This window comes from Fukomys damarensis, unplaced genomic scaffold, assembly GCF_012274545.1.
Source record: "Fukomys damarensis isolate Sample0158 unplaced genomic scaffold, DMR_v1.0_HiC HiC_scaffold_1, whole genome shotgun sequence".
Taxonomy (NCBI): Eukaryota; Metazoa; Chordata; class Mammalia; order Rodentia; family Bathyergidae; genus Fukomys; species Fukomys damarensis.
Genome location: NW_022900913.1, coordinates 45,759,644 through 45,776,012, shown reverse-complemented (window position 1 = coordinate 45,776,012; position 16,369 = coordinate 45,759,644). Strand labels below are relative to the sequence as shown.

The following is a 16,369-nucleotide window of genomic DNA, read 5'->3' as shown; positions in this document are numbered from 1 at the left end:
ATAATAAAACTAATAGCAAAGAGGAAGAAAAAGGGTTTCTCTGCAATTTCAAGCTTGTGGTTATCTTCTGGGGTCTATAGTTTTGTGGTAGTCTCCAATTTAGGGCATGACTCTGCTGTTACTGGTAAATAAAGGAGGGAAACAGAGCCCAGATCTGTGCCAGATGATCCCAGCGAATCTGCAGTGGGAATAGGGTGTGCTGATTCTGGTGCTTTCAACTCCATAGAAGTTGAGAGTGATCTTAGTCTCTGGTCATAGGGTTGGAACCTGAATTGTTCAGACTTCAACACTCTGGTGTCTCTTGCCAACCTGACCACAGCTCCCTGACCGTGGATATTTTCCATGGTCCCTCACTCAGTCACTGCAGAATTTCAGTACTGGAAGCCCTGAGATAAAGCTAACTCATGGCTGCTCTGAGTCTCTGGTTTTCTTGACCCCTCCTTAAAATGGCATTCAGCCAAGAACTCTCTCCAGGGAACACAGAAGTCAGTTGGATTGGAATCACTCACCAGCTGTTGAAGTGCACAGCATCCAGCATCCAATCCAGCTCTCCGTTCCGCTGGTGTGTTTCTCCATGAAGGCCTCTGGAGTCACCCACTGTCACTGTGAATATGCACATTCAGTCCTCCTTTCGCACAGTATGACCAGGAGCCAGGTAGAAAGTACAATTTTCCCGTCCTTTTTTTCCATTGTGCTCTGTCTTTTCACCTTCTCTGTGGGCTCCAATTTACCCTTCAGTACCTTCCTGGGTCCCCTCCACCTCCCTCCTTCCTTTCTTCCCCATGTTATTTTCCAGTGTCTGGATTCCAAATCTTGGACAGGTTGATTTGTTGCTACTTACCATTCCACCATCTTCTCAGTAGTTCTTATTTATTTTCCTTGTGAATTTTTCTTCTAATGTTTTGAGTACTGTGTTGAACAAGAGTTGTGATAGTGGACATCCTTGTCTTATTTCTGATTTTTAGAGAGGAAGCTTTCAGTTTTTCCCCATTAAATATTGTATTGGTAGTAGTTATGTCATAAATAGCTTCTGCAAAATTGAGATAAGGTCCTACTATACCCATTTTCTTCTGTTTTTATCATGAAATGATGTTGGATTTTGTCAAAAGCTTCTTTTGCATCTATTGAGATAATCATGTGAATTTTGTTTTTGCTTTTATTTGATATATTACATTTATTGACTTGCATGTGTTGGGACCATCCCTGCATCCCTTAGATGAAGCCTACCTGATCATGATGTATTTTGTGATAGTGGACATCCTTGTCTTATTTCTGATTTTTAGAGAGGAAGCTTTCAGTTTTTCCCCATTAAATATTGTATTGGTAGTAGTTATGTCATAAATAGCTTCTGCAAAATTGAGATAAGGTCCTACTATACCCATTTTCTTCTGTTTTTATCATGAAATGATGTTGGATTTTGTCAAAAGCTTCTTTTGCATCTATTGAGATAATCATGTGAATTTTGTTTTTGCTTTTATTTGATATATTACATTTATTGACTTGCATGTGTTGGACCATCCCTGCATCCCTTAGATGAAGCCTACCTGATCATGATGTATTATCATTTTGATGATTCATTGCATTCAGTATCTTATTCAGGTTTTTTGCATCTATATTCATTAATGAGTTTGGTCTAGTTCTCTTTTTCAGTTGGATCTCTGGTTTTGGAATCATGGTAATGCTAGCTTCCAGGAATGACTTTCCTTCCCTTTCAATTTCATTAAAGAGCTTAAGGAACATTAGTGTTAGATCTTCCCGGACGATTTTCCAGAATCTAACAGTGAATCGACCCAGACCTGGGCTTTTCTTGGTAGTTTTTTTTTTTTTTTTTAATTACTGTTTCAATTTCATTGCCTGTTACTGGACTATTAAGAGTTTTTAAGTCATTTTGGTTCAGTTTTGGTAATTCATGAATATATAGGAATTTATGCATTTATTTTCTATTCTTCACTTTATTGGTGTACATGTTTGCAAAATAATTGTTAATCTTTTTATCTTAGCAGTGCTCATTTTGATTTCACTTTTTTATTTCTAATTACATTGATTTGGATCTTTTTTCCTTTTTTAGTTAGATTGGCTAAGGGTTTTTCTATTTTGTTTATTCTTTCAAAGAACCAAGTCTTCAGTTCATTAATTCTTTATATTCTTTTTTCTTTGTATTCTTTAATCTCACTTTTATTGATTTCTGCTCTGATTTTTATAACTTCCTTCCTTGTGCTAGCTTTTAAAAAAAATTTTTTTTTTTTTCGGTACTGGGGATTGAACTCAGGACGTGCTTGCGAGACAGGTGCAGTGCCACTGAGCTAAATCCCTGGCCTTGTACTAGCTTTTGATTTAGATTGTTCTTGTTTTTCCAGGACATTGAGGTGCATTGTTAACGTTATTTATTTGTGCTTGCTCTGTTTTTGTGATGTAGGTATTCATAGCTGTAAACTTCTCTCTTCAGACTGTTTTCATTTTGTCCCATAAGTTCCAGTATGTTGTACATGAAGTCATTTAGTTCTAGAAGCTGTCTTATTTCTTCCTTGATTTCTTCTTTAACCCATTGTTTACTTAAAAGAACTTATTTAAACTTTTATTTTGTTTCCATACGTTTGTATAATTTCTGGGTTTCTTTTTTGTTGTTGATTTCTCATTTCATTGCACTGTGATCTGATAATATTCATGGAATAATTTCAGTTCTTTTACATTTACTTAGACTTTTTGTCATCGTTAGCTTCATTGTCTCTTTCCAAGTTACCTGTCAGAAGTTTTTGGAATACTGGCTTGCTGGTTATGAATTTCTTTAGGTGCTCTTTGTCATGTGTATATCTTATTTTTCCATCAATTTTGAAAGATACTTTTGCAGGATATATCAGCCTGGATTAGAAATTGTTTTCTGTGGGGCTTGAAATACTTTACTCCAAGTTCATCTGACCTTTAAGGTTTGTGTTGAGAAGTCTACTATACTTCTAATGGGGTTATCACTGTATAAGTAATTTGTTGCTAGTCTCTAAATGCTTTTAAGAATTTGTTCTTGTGTTGGACTTCTGCAACTATGATATGTGGTGGGTTTTTTGCTGATAATGGCTGTTTGGGATTCTATATGTCTTACTTATCTGTATTTTAAATTCTTTCCCCTATTTGCAAAGTTTTCTGCTATTATTTCAGTAAACAGATTTTTTTATGCTATTTGTATTATCTTCTGATTTTTCACTAATTTCAATTAATCTTAGTCATCTTTGCCTTGTCTAGGAGCTGTTGGATCCATTTTTCATGTTCTCTTGTTTTAAAGGTGTCTCTCATTAATTAGTTAGCAGGGTTAAGCCTGTCCTTTAGTTCTGATTCTCTGTCTACACATTCATCACTTTTGTTGCCCATATTTTCAATATAATTTTTCAACTCATCAATTTCTACTTGGACCTTTTTATGGAATCTAGTTATTTTCTGTGTTGGTCCTTCATGTTTTGTTTAGCTCTGCTAGCTTTTTATTAGTGTCTTCCTGAAGACTCTTTCATCATTTTGTTTATTTGGCTCAGTATCTGTTTACTTATACAATAAGTCCCCAACTTACAGGCATTCAAATTTCAAACTTTCACAGATATGAGCAGACCTCACGTTACAATCATTCATAAATGGTGACAAATCACAGAAGTAGCTCACATGTCTGCTGGACACTGTCACAGTAGTACTGCTATGCGCTTATTGTAAAAGTAAAACTATTTACAGGATTTGTGGGGGAGGAGGGTTCTTATGCTTTACATTGTATATTTGTGTCAAAGGTGTATAAGACCCACTTTGTTGACTTACAAACAAATTCAACTTACAAACGTTCTTCCAGAATGGAACTCATTCATAAGTTGGGCTCTTACTGTGTCTTCTGCCAAATACCTTCTTGATCTGTGTTGTGACCTCTCCTGATGTCACTTCAAATAATTTGAGTTTGTGGCTTTTTATTTCATCTTCAATGCCCCATGGATCGGCTTTGCATTTGGGAATTTTAGGAGGCAGTTTTTTTATTTTCTCATCTCATGTTTCTATTTTTTGTTTGTTTGTTTTTGTTTTGAAGAGTGCAGGCTGAATTGTAGTGGAAAGCTTTGTATCTAGCACAGAGACCTCTTTAGTTGTTTGGACTGCCTTTATTGTGTCCCCTAAGTTCTGGTATGTTGTACATGAATTGTCATTTAGTTTTAGAGACTGTCTTATTTCTTCCTTGATTTCAGTGTTGTCTTCTGGGTGTGGCTAATAAGCCCCTGCCTCTCTCCTAGGATCCAGGCATCTCTATTTACCTGGGTTGGGAGGTTACATCCCAGCTAGTACCCAGTTCTCCAGGAATGGGCCATAGTTTTGGTTTGTTTGTTTGGTACAGAGGATCAAACTCAGGACCTTGTGCTTGCCAGGTGCCATGGTATTGTTAATGACCTTAAGGCAGTCCAGATACTGGCACCCCAAGCAACCAGTTAATAGCAATAGTTGTGTCACCTTGACTATAGTAATAAAATCAGCACCAATTATAGCATCAAATAAAAACTGAGTATTAACAAACTCTGAAGACTAATAATGTACCATAGAAGGACCATAACTGTAGTATGAACCCTCAGAGAAACCAAATATATAAACTTACTATTGACCTACAGTAAACATCTAAGTGGAACAACTTTACCTCTACTAACAATAGAACAGTATTCGGCAACAATAGTGTAAAGTTAACTAGCTACCTAGAGATTCATAAGCTTAATAGTTATAATGGTAAAGGTAGAGGGGGTAGGGCCATTCATGATTTTAAAAATTTTTTAAATAGTGGATGAGAAATACAGGAAGAATACCTTAATTTGATAAAGAATATATTTCAAAAATAACTAAAGCAAATATTATTTCTGGTGGTAATATATTAAAAGCTTTCCTATTCATTTATCTCTATTATTTCCTGTTTGACCTTGTACTGGAATAACTAGCATGCAGGTGGCAGCTGAAGAGTTCATATAAGAAAAATCTTAAGGAAGACCAAGGTAAACAGAACAGAAAAAGAAACAGCAAAATCTGCCACCAAAAAAAAAAAAAAAAAAAAAAAAATAGGAGAGTAAGAGAAAAATGGAGACCATATGAGCATTTGAAGCCAGGTTTTAAAAAAAAAAGTAAGAACAATGGTGTAATCAGCTGTGTTAAATGTTCCTGGCAAATTACATAGGTAGGATGCTGACAAGATTATCACAGTAATGAGAGAGATGAAGTAATGAATAAGTACTGAGAATAAAATTGATTGAAAAACACATAGGAAGTAAGGAATAAAAATAGCCAGAATTTGAATTTGAAGAGGAGAAAAGATTAAGGCAAATGTAAGATGAAAGGTGTTCTGGTTTATCTTGGGGAGATGGATGCTATTAAGATGAATAAGACTTGAATTTGGAAATGAGGCAGAAGAGAAGTTATAGATACCCTAGAGATAATCTGAGATTTCTGAAAATGCTGCAGGGGATTAACTTTTGAAATGGGGAGGGATCTTTTTTTTTCCATGCTAACTGAAGTGAAGAAGGAGAAAAGGGGCTTAGTAGAAGCAAATGTTTTTGTAGCTTTGTTGCTAAAACAGAGTTCTGATTGAGTGGCTCCTAGTTTCTCTTTGAACTAAAATATCAGATCACCTGTTGTGACTGAGTAAAGATTTGTGGAGAATGGAGAAAATTTGAAATAGTTGTAGAATATTGCAGAGAATACTAAAATAGTGAAAAGTATGACTGGCCATCATTACTACAAAGATAAATATTTGGTCCTCACCCCTAACATTTTTACTGTTTCATGCTTTATGCAGAATGTTTGCCATCCCTAACATAGATCATTGTGGATATAGGTGCAGAAAAGGCAGACATTTGTGGAATTATTCAGGATGGAGGGCTTCCTTGACAAATAGAAAGATGATAGCAAAGATACTGGCCTGTTGAACTTGGAACCAGGCTGGAGAAGAAAAGACAGAAGAAACTGAAAGGTTTTTGGCTTATTCCATTGTCTTGAGAGTAACCAGGGGGCCGCAGATTTGGCTCAGTGGTTCTGCCGCCTGCTTCACAAGTGCAAGGGCCAGAGTTTGATCCCAGTACTGGAATTGAGAGAGAGAGAGAGAAGTCAAAATGATAAGATTGTTGTTGTCACAGATAACTGAAATGCAAGATTTCAAAGCTAGAAACAGTTCTAGGTGAGGACACACTCTCTTGGTTATTGTAGCTAAGATTGTAGGGAGATGAGAGGCACGCTGCTGGCTACATCATCCATGTTGATGATGAAATCCCCCAGAGTGAAGTAGAGCAGAAGATAACCAGGTGGTTGTCTTTTCTTAATTTCTAGACTGTTTTATGTTTAAGTCAAATAAATTGCTAACAGTCAGTTTTTATATTGCTAAACATATGGGGAAACAAAAGTTTGTTGCTTTGGTTTTATCATTAGAACTTAACTTTTTAAATGTTTTTGATTATCAGACTGCAGATGTATTTAATTTTGAGGAAACAGTTTATAGTCATCATATGTCACCAGTTGCCACCAAGCACTGTTTAGTAGCAGGTTTGTACATGTATTCTTTTGTCTTTTAACATGTCAAAAGCATTGTCTTTTTTATATTTAATTAACTGAGATGAAGATCAAACTATTTTTTTTGTAAATAATGTGATTGTATTTATTTCAACAGATGTTTACAAGTCAGGCACTATGCCAATGGCTAGGATTAAAATATTTAAAAAGCATATTTCTGTTCCCTAAGGAGTTACCTTTAAATTGCTAAATTTCCAAAAATATTTTCCTGAACAAAATTTGGAAATGTTTCCAATTTGATGCAATAAAACAAGAAAAACATTTCTGTCCCTAAGATTATGACTGAAATTAAACAGCCACTTAAACAAAATCACTTGCAACAAAAAATTTTTCACATGAAGAAGCAGCAATGCTTTTTCTACTATCATGTCTGGTCACTGTGATTTCATTATTTCTGTGGCTATACATCAATCTCTTAACATAGGTCAGCTGCTTTATCTGTTGAGAATTAGTCCCTAACTTGTCTTTGAGGTCCGTTTAGTCTGTGTCCAGAATTTTTGTGAATCTGTTATTGTACTTAAAACTAGAAGTGTATCATTAACTTGGAAAACTAAGCTATTAAAATAAAATGATTTAAGGTAATAAAATGTCACACAATTATAATACATATTTAATTTCCCATATAAATACCTTGGTTTTGATATTATATCATGGACCCTTGACTTATGAACTTGATCAGTTCCTGAGGGCTGGTTGTAACTAAGTCAGTACAGCTGAGATCTGTATGTTTACCTGGGTACACACTACAGATAACAAGAGGCAGATGAGTCTTCCATTAAGCTAATTGACCTAAGTTGTTCATATGTTAGACCAGTCATAACTTCAGGGTTCACTATTCTAGTTACCTAATTTAGGATCATTAGGAGAAATCGAGTAAAGGTTACCTGGACCTCTCTACTAGCTTTGTAACTTCTTACAAATCTCTATTTTAAAAGAAAAAATAATGCAATAATAGACTTCTCTTACTACTAAAGTATAATTTCAATTAAAATAAAATTTTTTTTTTGGTGCCAGAGATCAAACTCAGTACCTCAAGCTTGCAAGGCAGGCGCTGTGCCACTGAGCTAAATCCCTGGCCCAAAGTAATTTTTCTAATTATAATTAATGATTATTAGAAATGTATTTTTGACATATATTTTTAGATTTCTGAGTGCATGCAGTGAAATGTCATGATTTCTAAGAAGTATGTTGTTTATTTTTGCTAATGACTGTAAAATTGTATTAAACCAGTTTTTTAATTTTGTTTTTACAGTCGGTACTAGAGGACCCAAAGTACAACTTTGTGACTTAAAGTCTGGATCCTGTTCTCACATTCTACAGGGTATTTTTTATAATTGAAACAACTACTACTTTGAGTAAACCAATCAATAGAATCATTACTAACAATGTATTCTTTGTAAGTGACATGACTGATGTATTTTGTGCTAGTTAAAAGACAACAGGGAAAAAAAGATTCTTCTGTGCATTATTCTTACAAAATTGGACTATTGAGGTGACATTTATATGAACAATGGCTATAGGGGAAGTTCAAAAGAAATGAAAAATAGATCTAACTCAAAACCTTGTATTTTCTCAGCATTTAAAAAAATAAAGTACTACAGAAACTTGTATCAGTACATTTGTCCCTAAACATTGTTTAATATTGTTCTGATGTTTTTAATATTTAATTGCATTTTTTTCTCAGTGTAAATATTTCAGAAAAAAATGTTGAAATATTTTGGAAAAGGCATACTAATTTATTTTTGCTACCTTTTATTCAGTATTAAATCGTTTAATTCTGAACAGTGAAAAGATGAAATATAATTCAGAAATATACACTATTATTCATCTCTATGAAACATAAAATATCAAGAAAACTTGGTGAGATGGATACTACTATTATTATTTTTATGAATTTCTATTGATATAGTCTAGGCAGATAAAAATTCCTGATTTGAATAGTTAAGTTAGGTAAAGCTGAATTAAAATGTTGAAAACATTTATTCTATGAACTTTCCACCTGTACTTTCTAGAAAAAGAAGTTACTGTATACAAATGCTTTTTTATAATCAACAATTCTTTTTTCTATTATAAACTTATGAGAAATTGAAAAATATTTTATTTCTTTAAGCTGTTTATTTTATATGGTGTTCCAGTGACTTTATATTATAGAAACATAGGCTAACATCTAAACTTTTTCAAAAAGCATTCACTTGACCTTTCCAAACAAAACCAGTCCTCACATACCATGTGGTAAAATTATCCCCACAGACTTCACATTAGGATTTGAAAAGAAATTATAAACATGAAAAAAATGATAAACATATCTAATCACTTTATAATACTTTCTTCAGAACTAGGAAATGTTTCTAAAACTTTTATCTTTTGATTTTTCAAGTGTTTTATTGAGAATTTTCACACAGTTGTATTTGCAGGTCACAGACAGGAAATATTGGCAGTTTCCTGGTCACCACGATATGACTATATCTTGGCAACTGCCAGGTAAAATGTAGCTATTTGGTTTTTAAATTAATGCTAGTAATAATAAGCATTTTAAAAGACTACATTTATAAAGATGCATATTAATTCATATCACCAAAAGAAATTTTCATATTATAATCGTAACTATCTACTTTAAAGATTTACACCTTTAGAATAATGAGAAAACATGAGACTATGTAGTAATGCAAATCAACTAGGTCTACTAGTAAATCATTTTGTTGTGTCATTTTTTTGGACTAAAGGATAACACTGTGTTGATTTTAAAATAGTTATTTTTCTATTCATTTTCTTTAAACCAGAATTATTTTGAATCTGATAGAAAATATCCATCTATTCATTGATTTCAATTTATTAACATTTACTGGCTGCTTACCTTGTGCCAACTTCTATGATAGGGCCACATAGGTAACCAAACTTCGGGAAGCTACCAATTTAATGAGGGAAAAATCAGTGATGAGAGGGCATCCTGAAAAATACATTTTTTGGTAGGGGTAATATAGGGAAAGAAAGAAGTATCAAAGTTTGGGGAAATTGATTTTTGGAGGGAAGTGTATTGCATATTTATTTGCAGAAAAGAAATTACCAGTAGAGAAAAATAAGTGAAGATAAGAAGTAGAGGGAATGATTGAGCCCACTTAGTAGGCAGGAGGGGAGAGGTATTCAGGTCTAGACAGGTTAACACTTGACACAGAAAGGGTACTGTGAGACTAAATAGAAGGAGGAAAGGGTGGGATTGAATACAGTTAAGTTTGTTGCTTTGGCAGAGAAGTTCAAGAAATACAAACTTAATGACCTCAATTGTTTTTTAGTAGAGTAAGACTTGATACATGTGTGGAAGTATGGAAGTGAGGTGGCAATTTTAGGGGAAGGAAGTAAAGATTTGGAATAACAGATTGAACAAGAGAGGGAGCTGAGTAGGGACACATAGGATCGCTGGGTAGTTGTGCTCAATTGAGTATGTAAACTACAGCTTTACTAAGCCACAGAAAGCAAAACATCAGATTACATAGACATAACACTTTTCAGTATTTTAAGGAGAGTACATACCTGTGAAGTCATGAGTATAAGAAATCACAAAATAGCCTGTAGGAGGGATCAAAGACCTAATGAGACAGAAATGTGCATGTCAGAGTAAGAAAATTCAAAAACAAGAAATAGAAAGTAATAACCAAAGATTGTGGTAGAATTGTGTGTGTGTGTGTGTGTGTGTGCTGGAGATTGAACCCATGGCCTCATACACGTTTTCCAGGCACTGTACCACTGAGCTTCCTCCCCAATCACTATTTTGAGATAAACGTTTTAATAAAGATCTGTGTCTGGATTTTTTTAAGGTGCCAGCCCTTCTCGCAGGTTAGTCCCCCAAAAGCTTCTGTTAATAGTTTGCAGAATGTGATGATGAAATTTATGATTTCTGAAGTAATAAGATCAGCATCTAGCAATAAAAAGATTGGCTAGAGAGGTATGAAGGTGAAGAACTAGGTGCTGGTTGTGTTGTCCATGCTTGGTTAGATTTATATTATATTTTGTGCTTTGCTTGGTTTTTCCTAGAACAAAGGGGAACTGAGAGATTTTCAGTTCTCAGAATTCCTACAGGACCAAAAGGAACCTAGTAACCAGTATTAAGAGTTGGATATGTCCAAATCTAAGCTGATTTGAAAGAGACTTAAATTCTCACTCTTCCCATTGTATATATTTTCCTCAACCAAAAGCAAAGAAAACTGAGAGTGAAGCATACTAGCTTTCTGCTGACTATTCCCACTGGCTAGCTTTGATGGTGATCTGTAAAAAGAATCATAATGATAGCATTGAATAAGCTGTGTGTGTGGTAATGAGAAATGGCCTCACAAAGTATAATGTAATGTGTTCTCGTTAAAATAACATGAGAAACCCAATGAGTTAGAATATTGTAGAGATCTTAGTAAAGACATGATACCATGACTTGAACTGATTAGGTGCACATGGACTTTATGGGCATTTTTTTCTTTAGAAGTAGCTTAGAAATTGATGTGTGATCATGGATATATTTGCCTTTATTTTTGCTTACTTGCAAGCAAATGAACATAAGTGTAATTTCTAGGAGACATTAAATGTATTTCTGATTTAACTGATAACGAATAACCTGAGTACAAGAAACCAAATGAAAATATATTGTCTTCATTTGCACCTTACTTGTTTTTTTATATAAAAAGTTAAAATACCAAGCTCATGCCAAATAATTTTTTTTTTTTAATTTGACAGTTCTGGGGATTAAACTCAGTGCTTCTTGTATGATATGGAGGTGTTTTGCCACTAAGCTATATCCGCAACCCAAAAAGATTCTTCAAGTGAAATTAGTTCATTGATTGTCTAGACAGTGTGAATAATAATGATAGAAATGATATAGTAGCAAACTTGCTAGAACCTTGGGGGGAGAAGATGCTCATGTAATTAAAAACAACATAAACAGCAACACAATTTTGTCCTTGTGATCTTAAAAACAAAAGATTATCTTTCCTTGATATTTTTTCACATTTTTATGCAATTTTTGAGTGTTGAAAATGTGCTGAAAAGGCAAAGTAAAACAATCCAATTGTATGAATACAGTGATGCTAATATAATGGAACTTCTGTGTGCCATAATGCTAGAAGAGTGGGTGAGGGGTACAATTGCTATCCTAGCTACATATTGTCAACATAACATTTATTTCTTCTCAGTGCTGACAGTAGAGTAAAATTATGGGATGTGAGGAGAGCATCAGGATGTTTGCTTACTCTTGATCAACATAATGGAGAAAAGTCACAAGCTGCTGAATCAGGTAATGAAGATTATATAAATATGATACATGACAATGATAGTATTTTTGTGTTGATGTCTTTAAATTGAAGCCAAACAATGTGTATATTTTGATCCCCAGTATCAGAAAAAAAAATAATAATAAATAAGTTTATATTGAAAAATTATGAACATTAGGAATTTTTAAAGGCATGTTTTAGTCACTTTCCTGTCACTGAGTCAAAATACTAGACATACCACTAAAAGGAGGAGAGGTTTATTTTGGTTTAACAGTTTCAGTGGCTACAGTCCGTGGCTAGGTGGCTACAAGGCAGAAATGGCGTGGCAGAAAACCGTTCACCACATTGAAGCCAGGATGCAGAGCTACAAGCCAAGACCCCTAGATGAAAATACATCCTCCCAAGTCACATCCCCCTTGACCCACTCCTTCCAGCCAGGTTCCACCTTTGAACCTGATACTTATGGAGGATATTTGAGAACTAAACCCTAACAGGCATATGCCATGAATCACTTTCTAAATTACTTAAACTAAATTCTGCTGTGTTTCTCCAGGATACAAGTAACAGGCAGAGGAAGGAGAAAGGGAGGGGTGGTGAAGGGGATGGAAAAAGTATAAGGTACTTTATGTATGATAAGTGTAATCATTATGTACTCCAAACATGTACTAATAAAAATAAATATATATTAAAAAACTAAGTATGGCAGTTTCTTTTGCTTCTGAGTTTTCAAAGAAAAACTTTTCTGGATTGACTTGCTTTACTGATCTTTTTTTTCCCCCGGTGAGGTCAACCATACAAATTCAATTGCAAATAGCAAGCCCCAATAAATTACAGAAATAGTTAACAATATTGCTGTTGTGTCAGCATAAAAATGACAATTCATGAGTCAGCTGCAGTCCCTGTAAAAATATGCCTCAATTGCATTTTATAATAGAATTTAATTCCTGAGTAGAAAATTTCACTTAAACTTAATTGTGAACTAATATATTAGGATGAGCTACATAAAACATGATTATTTTTGAAATTCTTTTTAAATTAATCAGGCTATTAGGAATTGTGCTTTCTCAAAATTTCTCATTTTGAAAGAAATAAAAATTTTGATTGAAGCTGGAACAGTTTTCTTGCTAACTTCTAGCAATGGGAAACACTACTACGTGTAATAGTTCATGGAGAAATGGAATAATGAAAGATGATTAAAGTTTTAGTGTTAAGTTATGTATTTAATTGAATTTGATAGCACAGCTTGCCAAAAAATTATATTTGGCAAGATCTTTTCCTGTTATCCTCTATTTTTATGATTCTAATTTATATAGTTTCTCAAATTTAAATAATCTGAAAGTTTAGTTAATTTAAAATATAACCATCTTGTAGTTTTACATAATTTGATAAGTTGTCCCTTAATATATCATTGAGCATTAAATATTTGTTGAATATAAGGAAAAAACTGAACTGTATTTTTCTTTGCAGCAAACACTGCTCATAATGGGAAAGTTAATGGCTTATGTTTTACAAGCGATGGGCTTCACCTCCTAACTATTGGTACAGATAATCGAATGAGGCTCTGGAATAGTTCCAATGGAGAAAATACATTAGTAAGATATTTTTTAAGTACTTTTTGAACATGCAGTTTAAAATGGATGTATGATATGTTTCTCTATTGATTTGACTCCGTTTATTGCCTTTAAATAATAGCTGTTTTCTTAAAAATGTCTCTTTTCTCACGATGTCAAAACAACCCACCCTTGAAAAACATGAGAAAATGCAAAAATGGAAATAAAGTTTTTGTAAATAGGGAAGGGAGGAGGGGGTGAAGGGAGGACATGGGTATGGGGGAAAAAATGAGAACCAAGGCGTGTCATGTAAAGGTACAAGAGCCCAATGATGAATGTAACTGTACTGTATACCTAAAATGTACCAATAAACTCAATGAGGAAAAATAAAATAAAACTAATTATGAAACCCCCCACAAAAAAAACCCACCCCTGCCACATTCCTTCCACTTAGTAGAGAATTATTGTCTACTGTGGCACTGATCCTAATGGTAGCATGGCATATTGCTCAGGTATTTTGTGAAAGAATAAAAAATTAAGAACTGTTGATATAAATAAAAGTTACAAAGAGTCAATTCTATAGTATAAATGGCTTATAAACAAAACCACAAATGAATATTATGTTAGTAAAATATATCACTTTATTCAATACTGGAAAAAGTCTATTTTGAAATTGCTAGCTTTTTGTTTTTATTTATTTATTTGCGGTGCTGAGGGTTGAACACAGGGCCTCAAGCATTCTAGGCAAGCCCTATTCTGCTGATCTATACCTCCAGTCCCAAAGTGCTAGACTCACCCGGTGGCAGATAATTTCTAGTACTTATTTATATTTGTATGACAGTTCTTACCAGGTACACCTATGGTTTAGTAACTTTCTACATAAGCTAATAAAAGTTTATAGTTTGATCATAATGATAGCTATTAGTATTGAAAGTCCACATGCAGATACAATATTGATAATAATTAGCATATAATATTGTGCTAGAACATATCTTGTCAACACTATGGTGGTAGTTTTTGTTATACTCATTTTACACAAGAGGAAATTGAGACATAAAATGCTTATGTAATTTGCCTAAGTTTACACAACTAGAAAGCAACAGAATTTGATTCGAGATTCGATCCTTACTGTAAAACTAATTATACCCATACTCCCTTAAAATGTGTATGTAGGTATTAATATTAACCATATTCCCTTCTCTATTCATCCTTTCTAGCCAGTAACTCTCTTTAAAATAACCTAGTCTCACTTTGATTATTAATACTCATATAAAATTATTTATATCTGCATTATTTTAGAGTTTTGTAATCCTGCATTCTTTTTTCTCCTATGTTAGGGATGGAATCTGTGGACTCACACCTGTTAGACAAATGCTCCACCGCTAAGTTCTGCCCTTAGCTCCACTCCTCGACACATCATCTTTTTAAGACCATCCCCTATCATGTCTCAGGCTACAAACCCAGGCATTGTGACTCATAATTTAGTCTTTCATTCATTATAATGTACCATATCCCTGAAGGGGTTACATAGCCCACCATCCCTTATTTTTTAAAGGAAGTATTTATTGAGTACTTACTTATTTTCCAGACAGCATAATACAGCAGTGGACAAAACAGAAAATGCTCATTCTCAGGAATCTTTTCTTCCAAGGAGAGGATAAAAGACATCATTTAATCAGTAGATGGATAGATAGATAAATTATGTTAGATAGGATGAGCGCTATGAGGATAAGCAAAGCAAGGAAAGGAGCATAGTGAATACTGGGAAGTTGGAGTTGCTGTTTCTTAGGGTAGTCAGAGTAGGCCTCACTGAGAAAGTGACAAAAAATGAGGACTCATCATTTATTTGGGAGGGAGTGCATTTTAGGTAGAGGAAGGGAAAAGTACAGACAAATGGTACCATGCGTGGGATACCCAAGGAGCAAGTAGGAGGCTCTTGCATTGGATTAGGGAGCATAACAGGGTAGAAAGAACAGAAAGAACAGGCTGCCAGAGCACGTAGGCCATGCAGCCCTAGTAAGGGCTTAGGCAATTCTCTTGGTAAGATGAAAACCACTGAAGACATTTGAGTGGAAAAGTAGCCCTGCATGTGTCAAGGTTTAATACGATAAATACAAAGAAATAGTACTAAATATGTATAAATTGTTAACAGGGTTTTGTTCCTTTTTTTTGTTTTATTTTGGGTTTTTTTGCTTCTTAAAGGTAAAACATTCCCTAAGGACTTTTGCCAGTAAGTCCATATATGTAATAGTATATTTAAAATGGATAATACATTTTTCAGTGAGCTTGATCAAAGCAATAGCATTCATGTTATGCTAGCCCAGAAATCTACCTTAAAAAACACTTAGAGGAAAGGTTGAGGCAGTGCCCAGAAAGGGTTACTCTGTGCTCTCTTGATCTTTTTAAAGGATTGTCAGAACAAGAAACAAATTCTAGTCGTTCAAATTCCAGTTCCCCTTTAGTAATTGAGGATTTTAGTCAATATTTAGACTTTTCATGCCCTTATTTGTAAATTGGGAATATTGTCTACTGAGGAACTAATTATAACAGTGAAATAGAAGTATGCCAAAAATAGTATTATACCCGCTAATTGTAAGGCATATATTACAAATGGAAAATTTTTATAGTATATTTTGCCTTATTAGCAGTACCTTTATTATTAGAAAACAAGTATTAAGAACCTACTTCTAATATATGTATAAATTATATACAAATACTATTAGTCTATATATTAAATTTAGTAAAGCTTAATGTTTTGGTTAAAAAATGAAATAGAAATAGAAATTTTCATATTTTCTCTCACATCTTAGTGGATCATGTTGCGAAATCTGTGGTTTGTGAGTCACACCCTGGAAATCAGGAAAGTTGAGAGAAAGGCATTCTGATTTTACTATTTTAGTTACTGGCACTATCATCTTGTGACTGATAAAGTCAGGAAACTCGGGGCCTATTATTCATGCCTGTCATTTATGAAGCTATTAAAAGAGGCACATTTTTTTTTTTTTTTTTTTTTTT

General features: G+C 33.9%; 1 protein-coding gene across 2 annotated transcripts in view; it reads left to right on the top strand.

Moving 5' to 3' along the window:
- The window catches only part of Ercc8 (ERCC excision repair 8, CSA ubiquitin ligase complex subunit), a 71,669-nt gene that overhangs the window by 31,280 nt on the left and 24,020 nt on the right, over positions 1–16,369 (top strand). The window contains exons 5-9 of one of the 2 annotated variants that reach the window (XM_010626932.2): positions 6,444–6,525; positions 7,805–7,873; positions 8,967–9,033; positions 11,727–11,827; positions 13,272–13,396. In XM_010626932.2, coding sequence (XP_010625234.1) covers positions 6,444–6,525; positions 7,805–7,873; positions 8,967–9,033; positions 11,727–11,827; positions 13,272–13,396 — 444 coding nt within the window. Of the gene's footprint in view, positions 1–6,443; positions 6,526–7,804; positions 7,874–8,954; positions 9,034–11,726; positions 11,828–13,271; positions 13,397–16,369 lie in introns of both variants that reach the window. The other variant, XM_010626931.2, reaches the window with a different exon arrangement.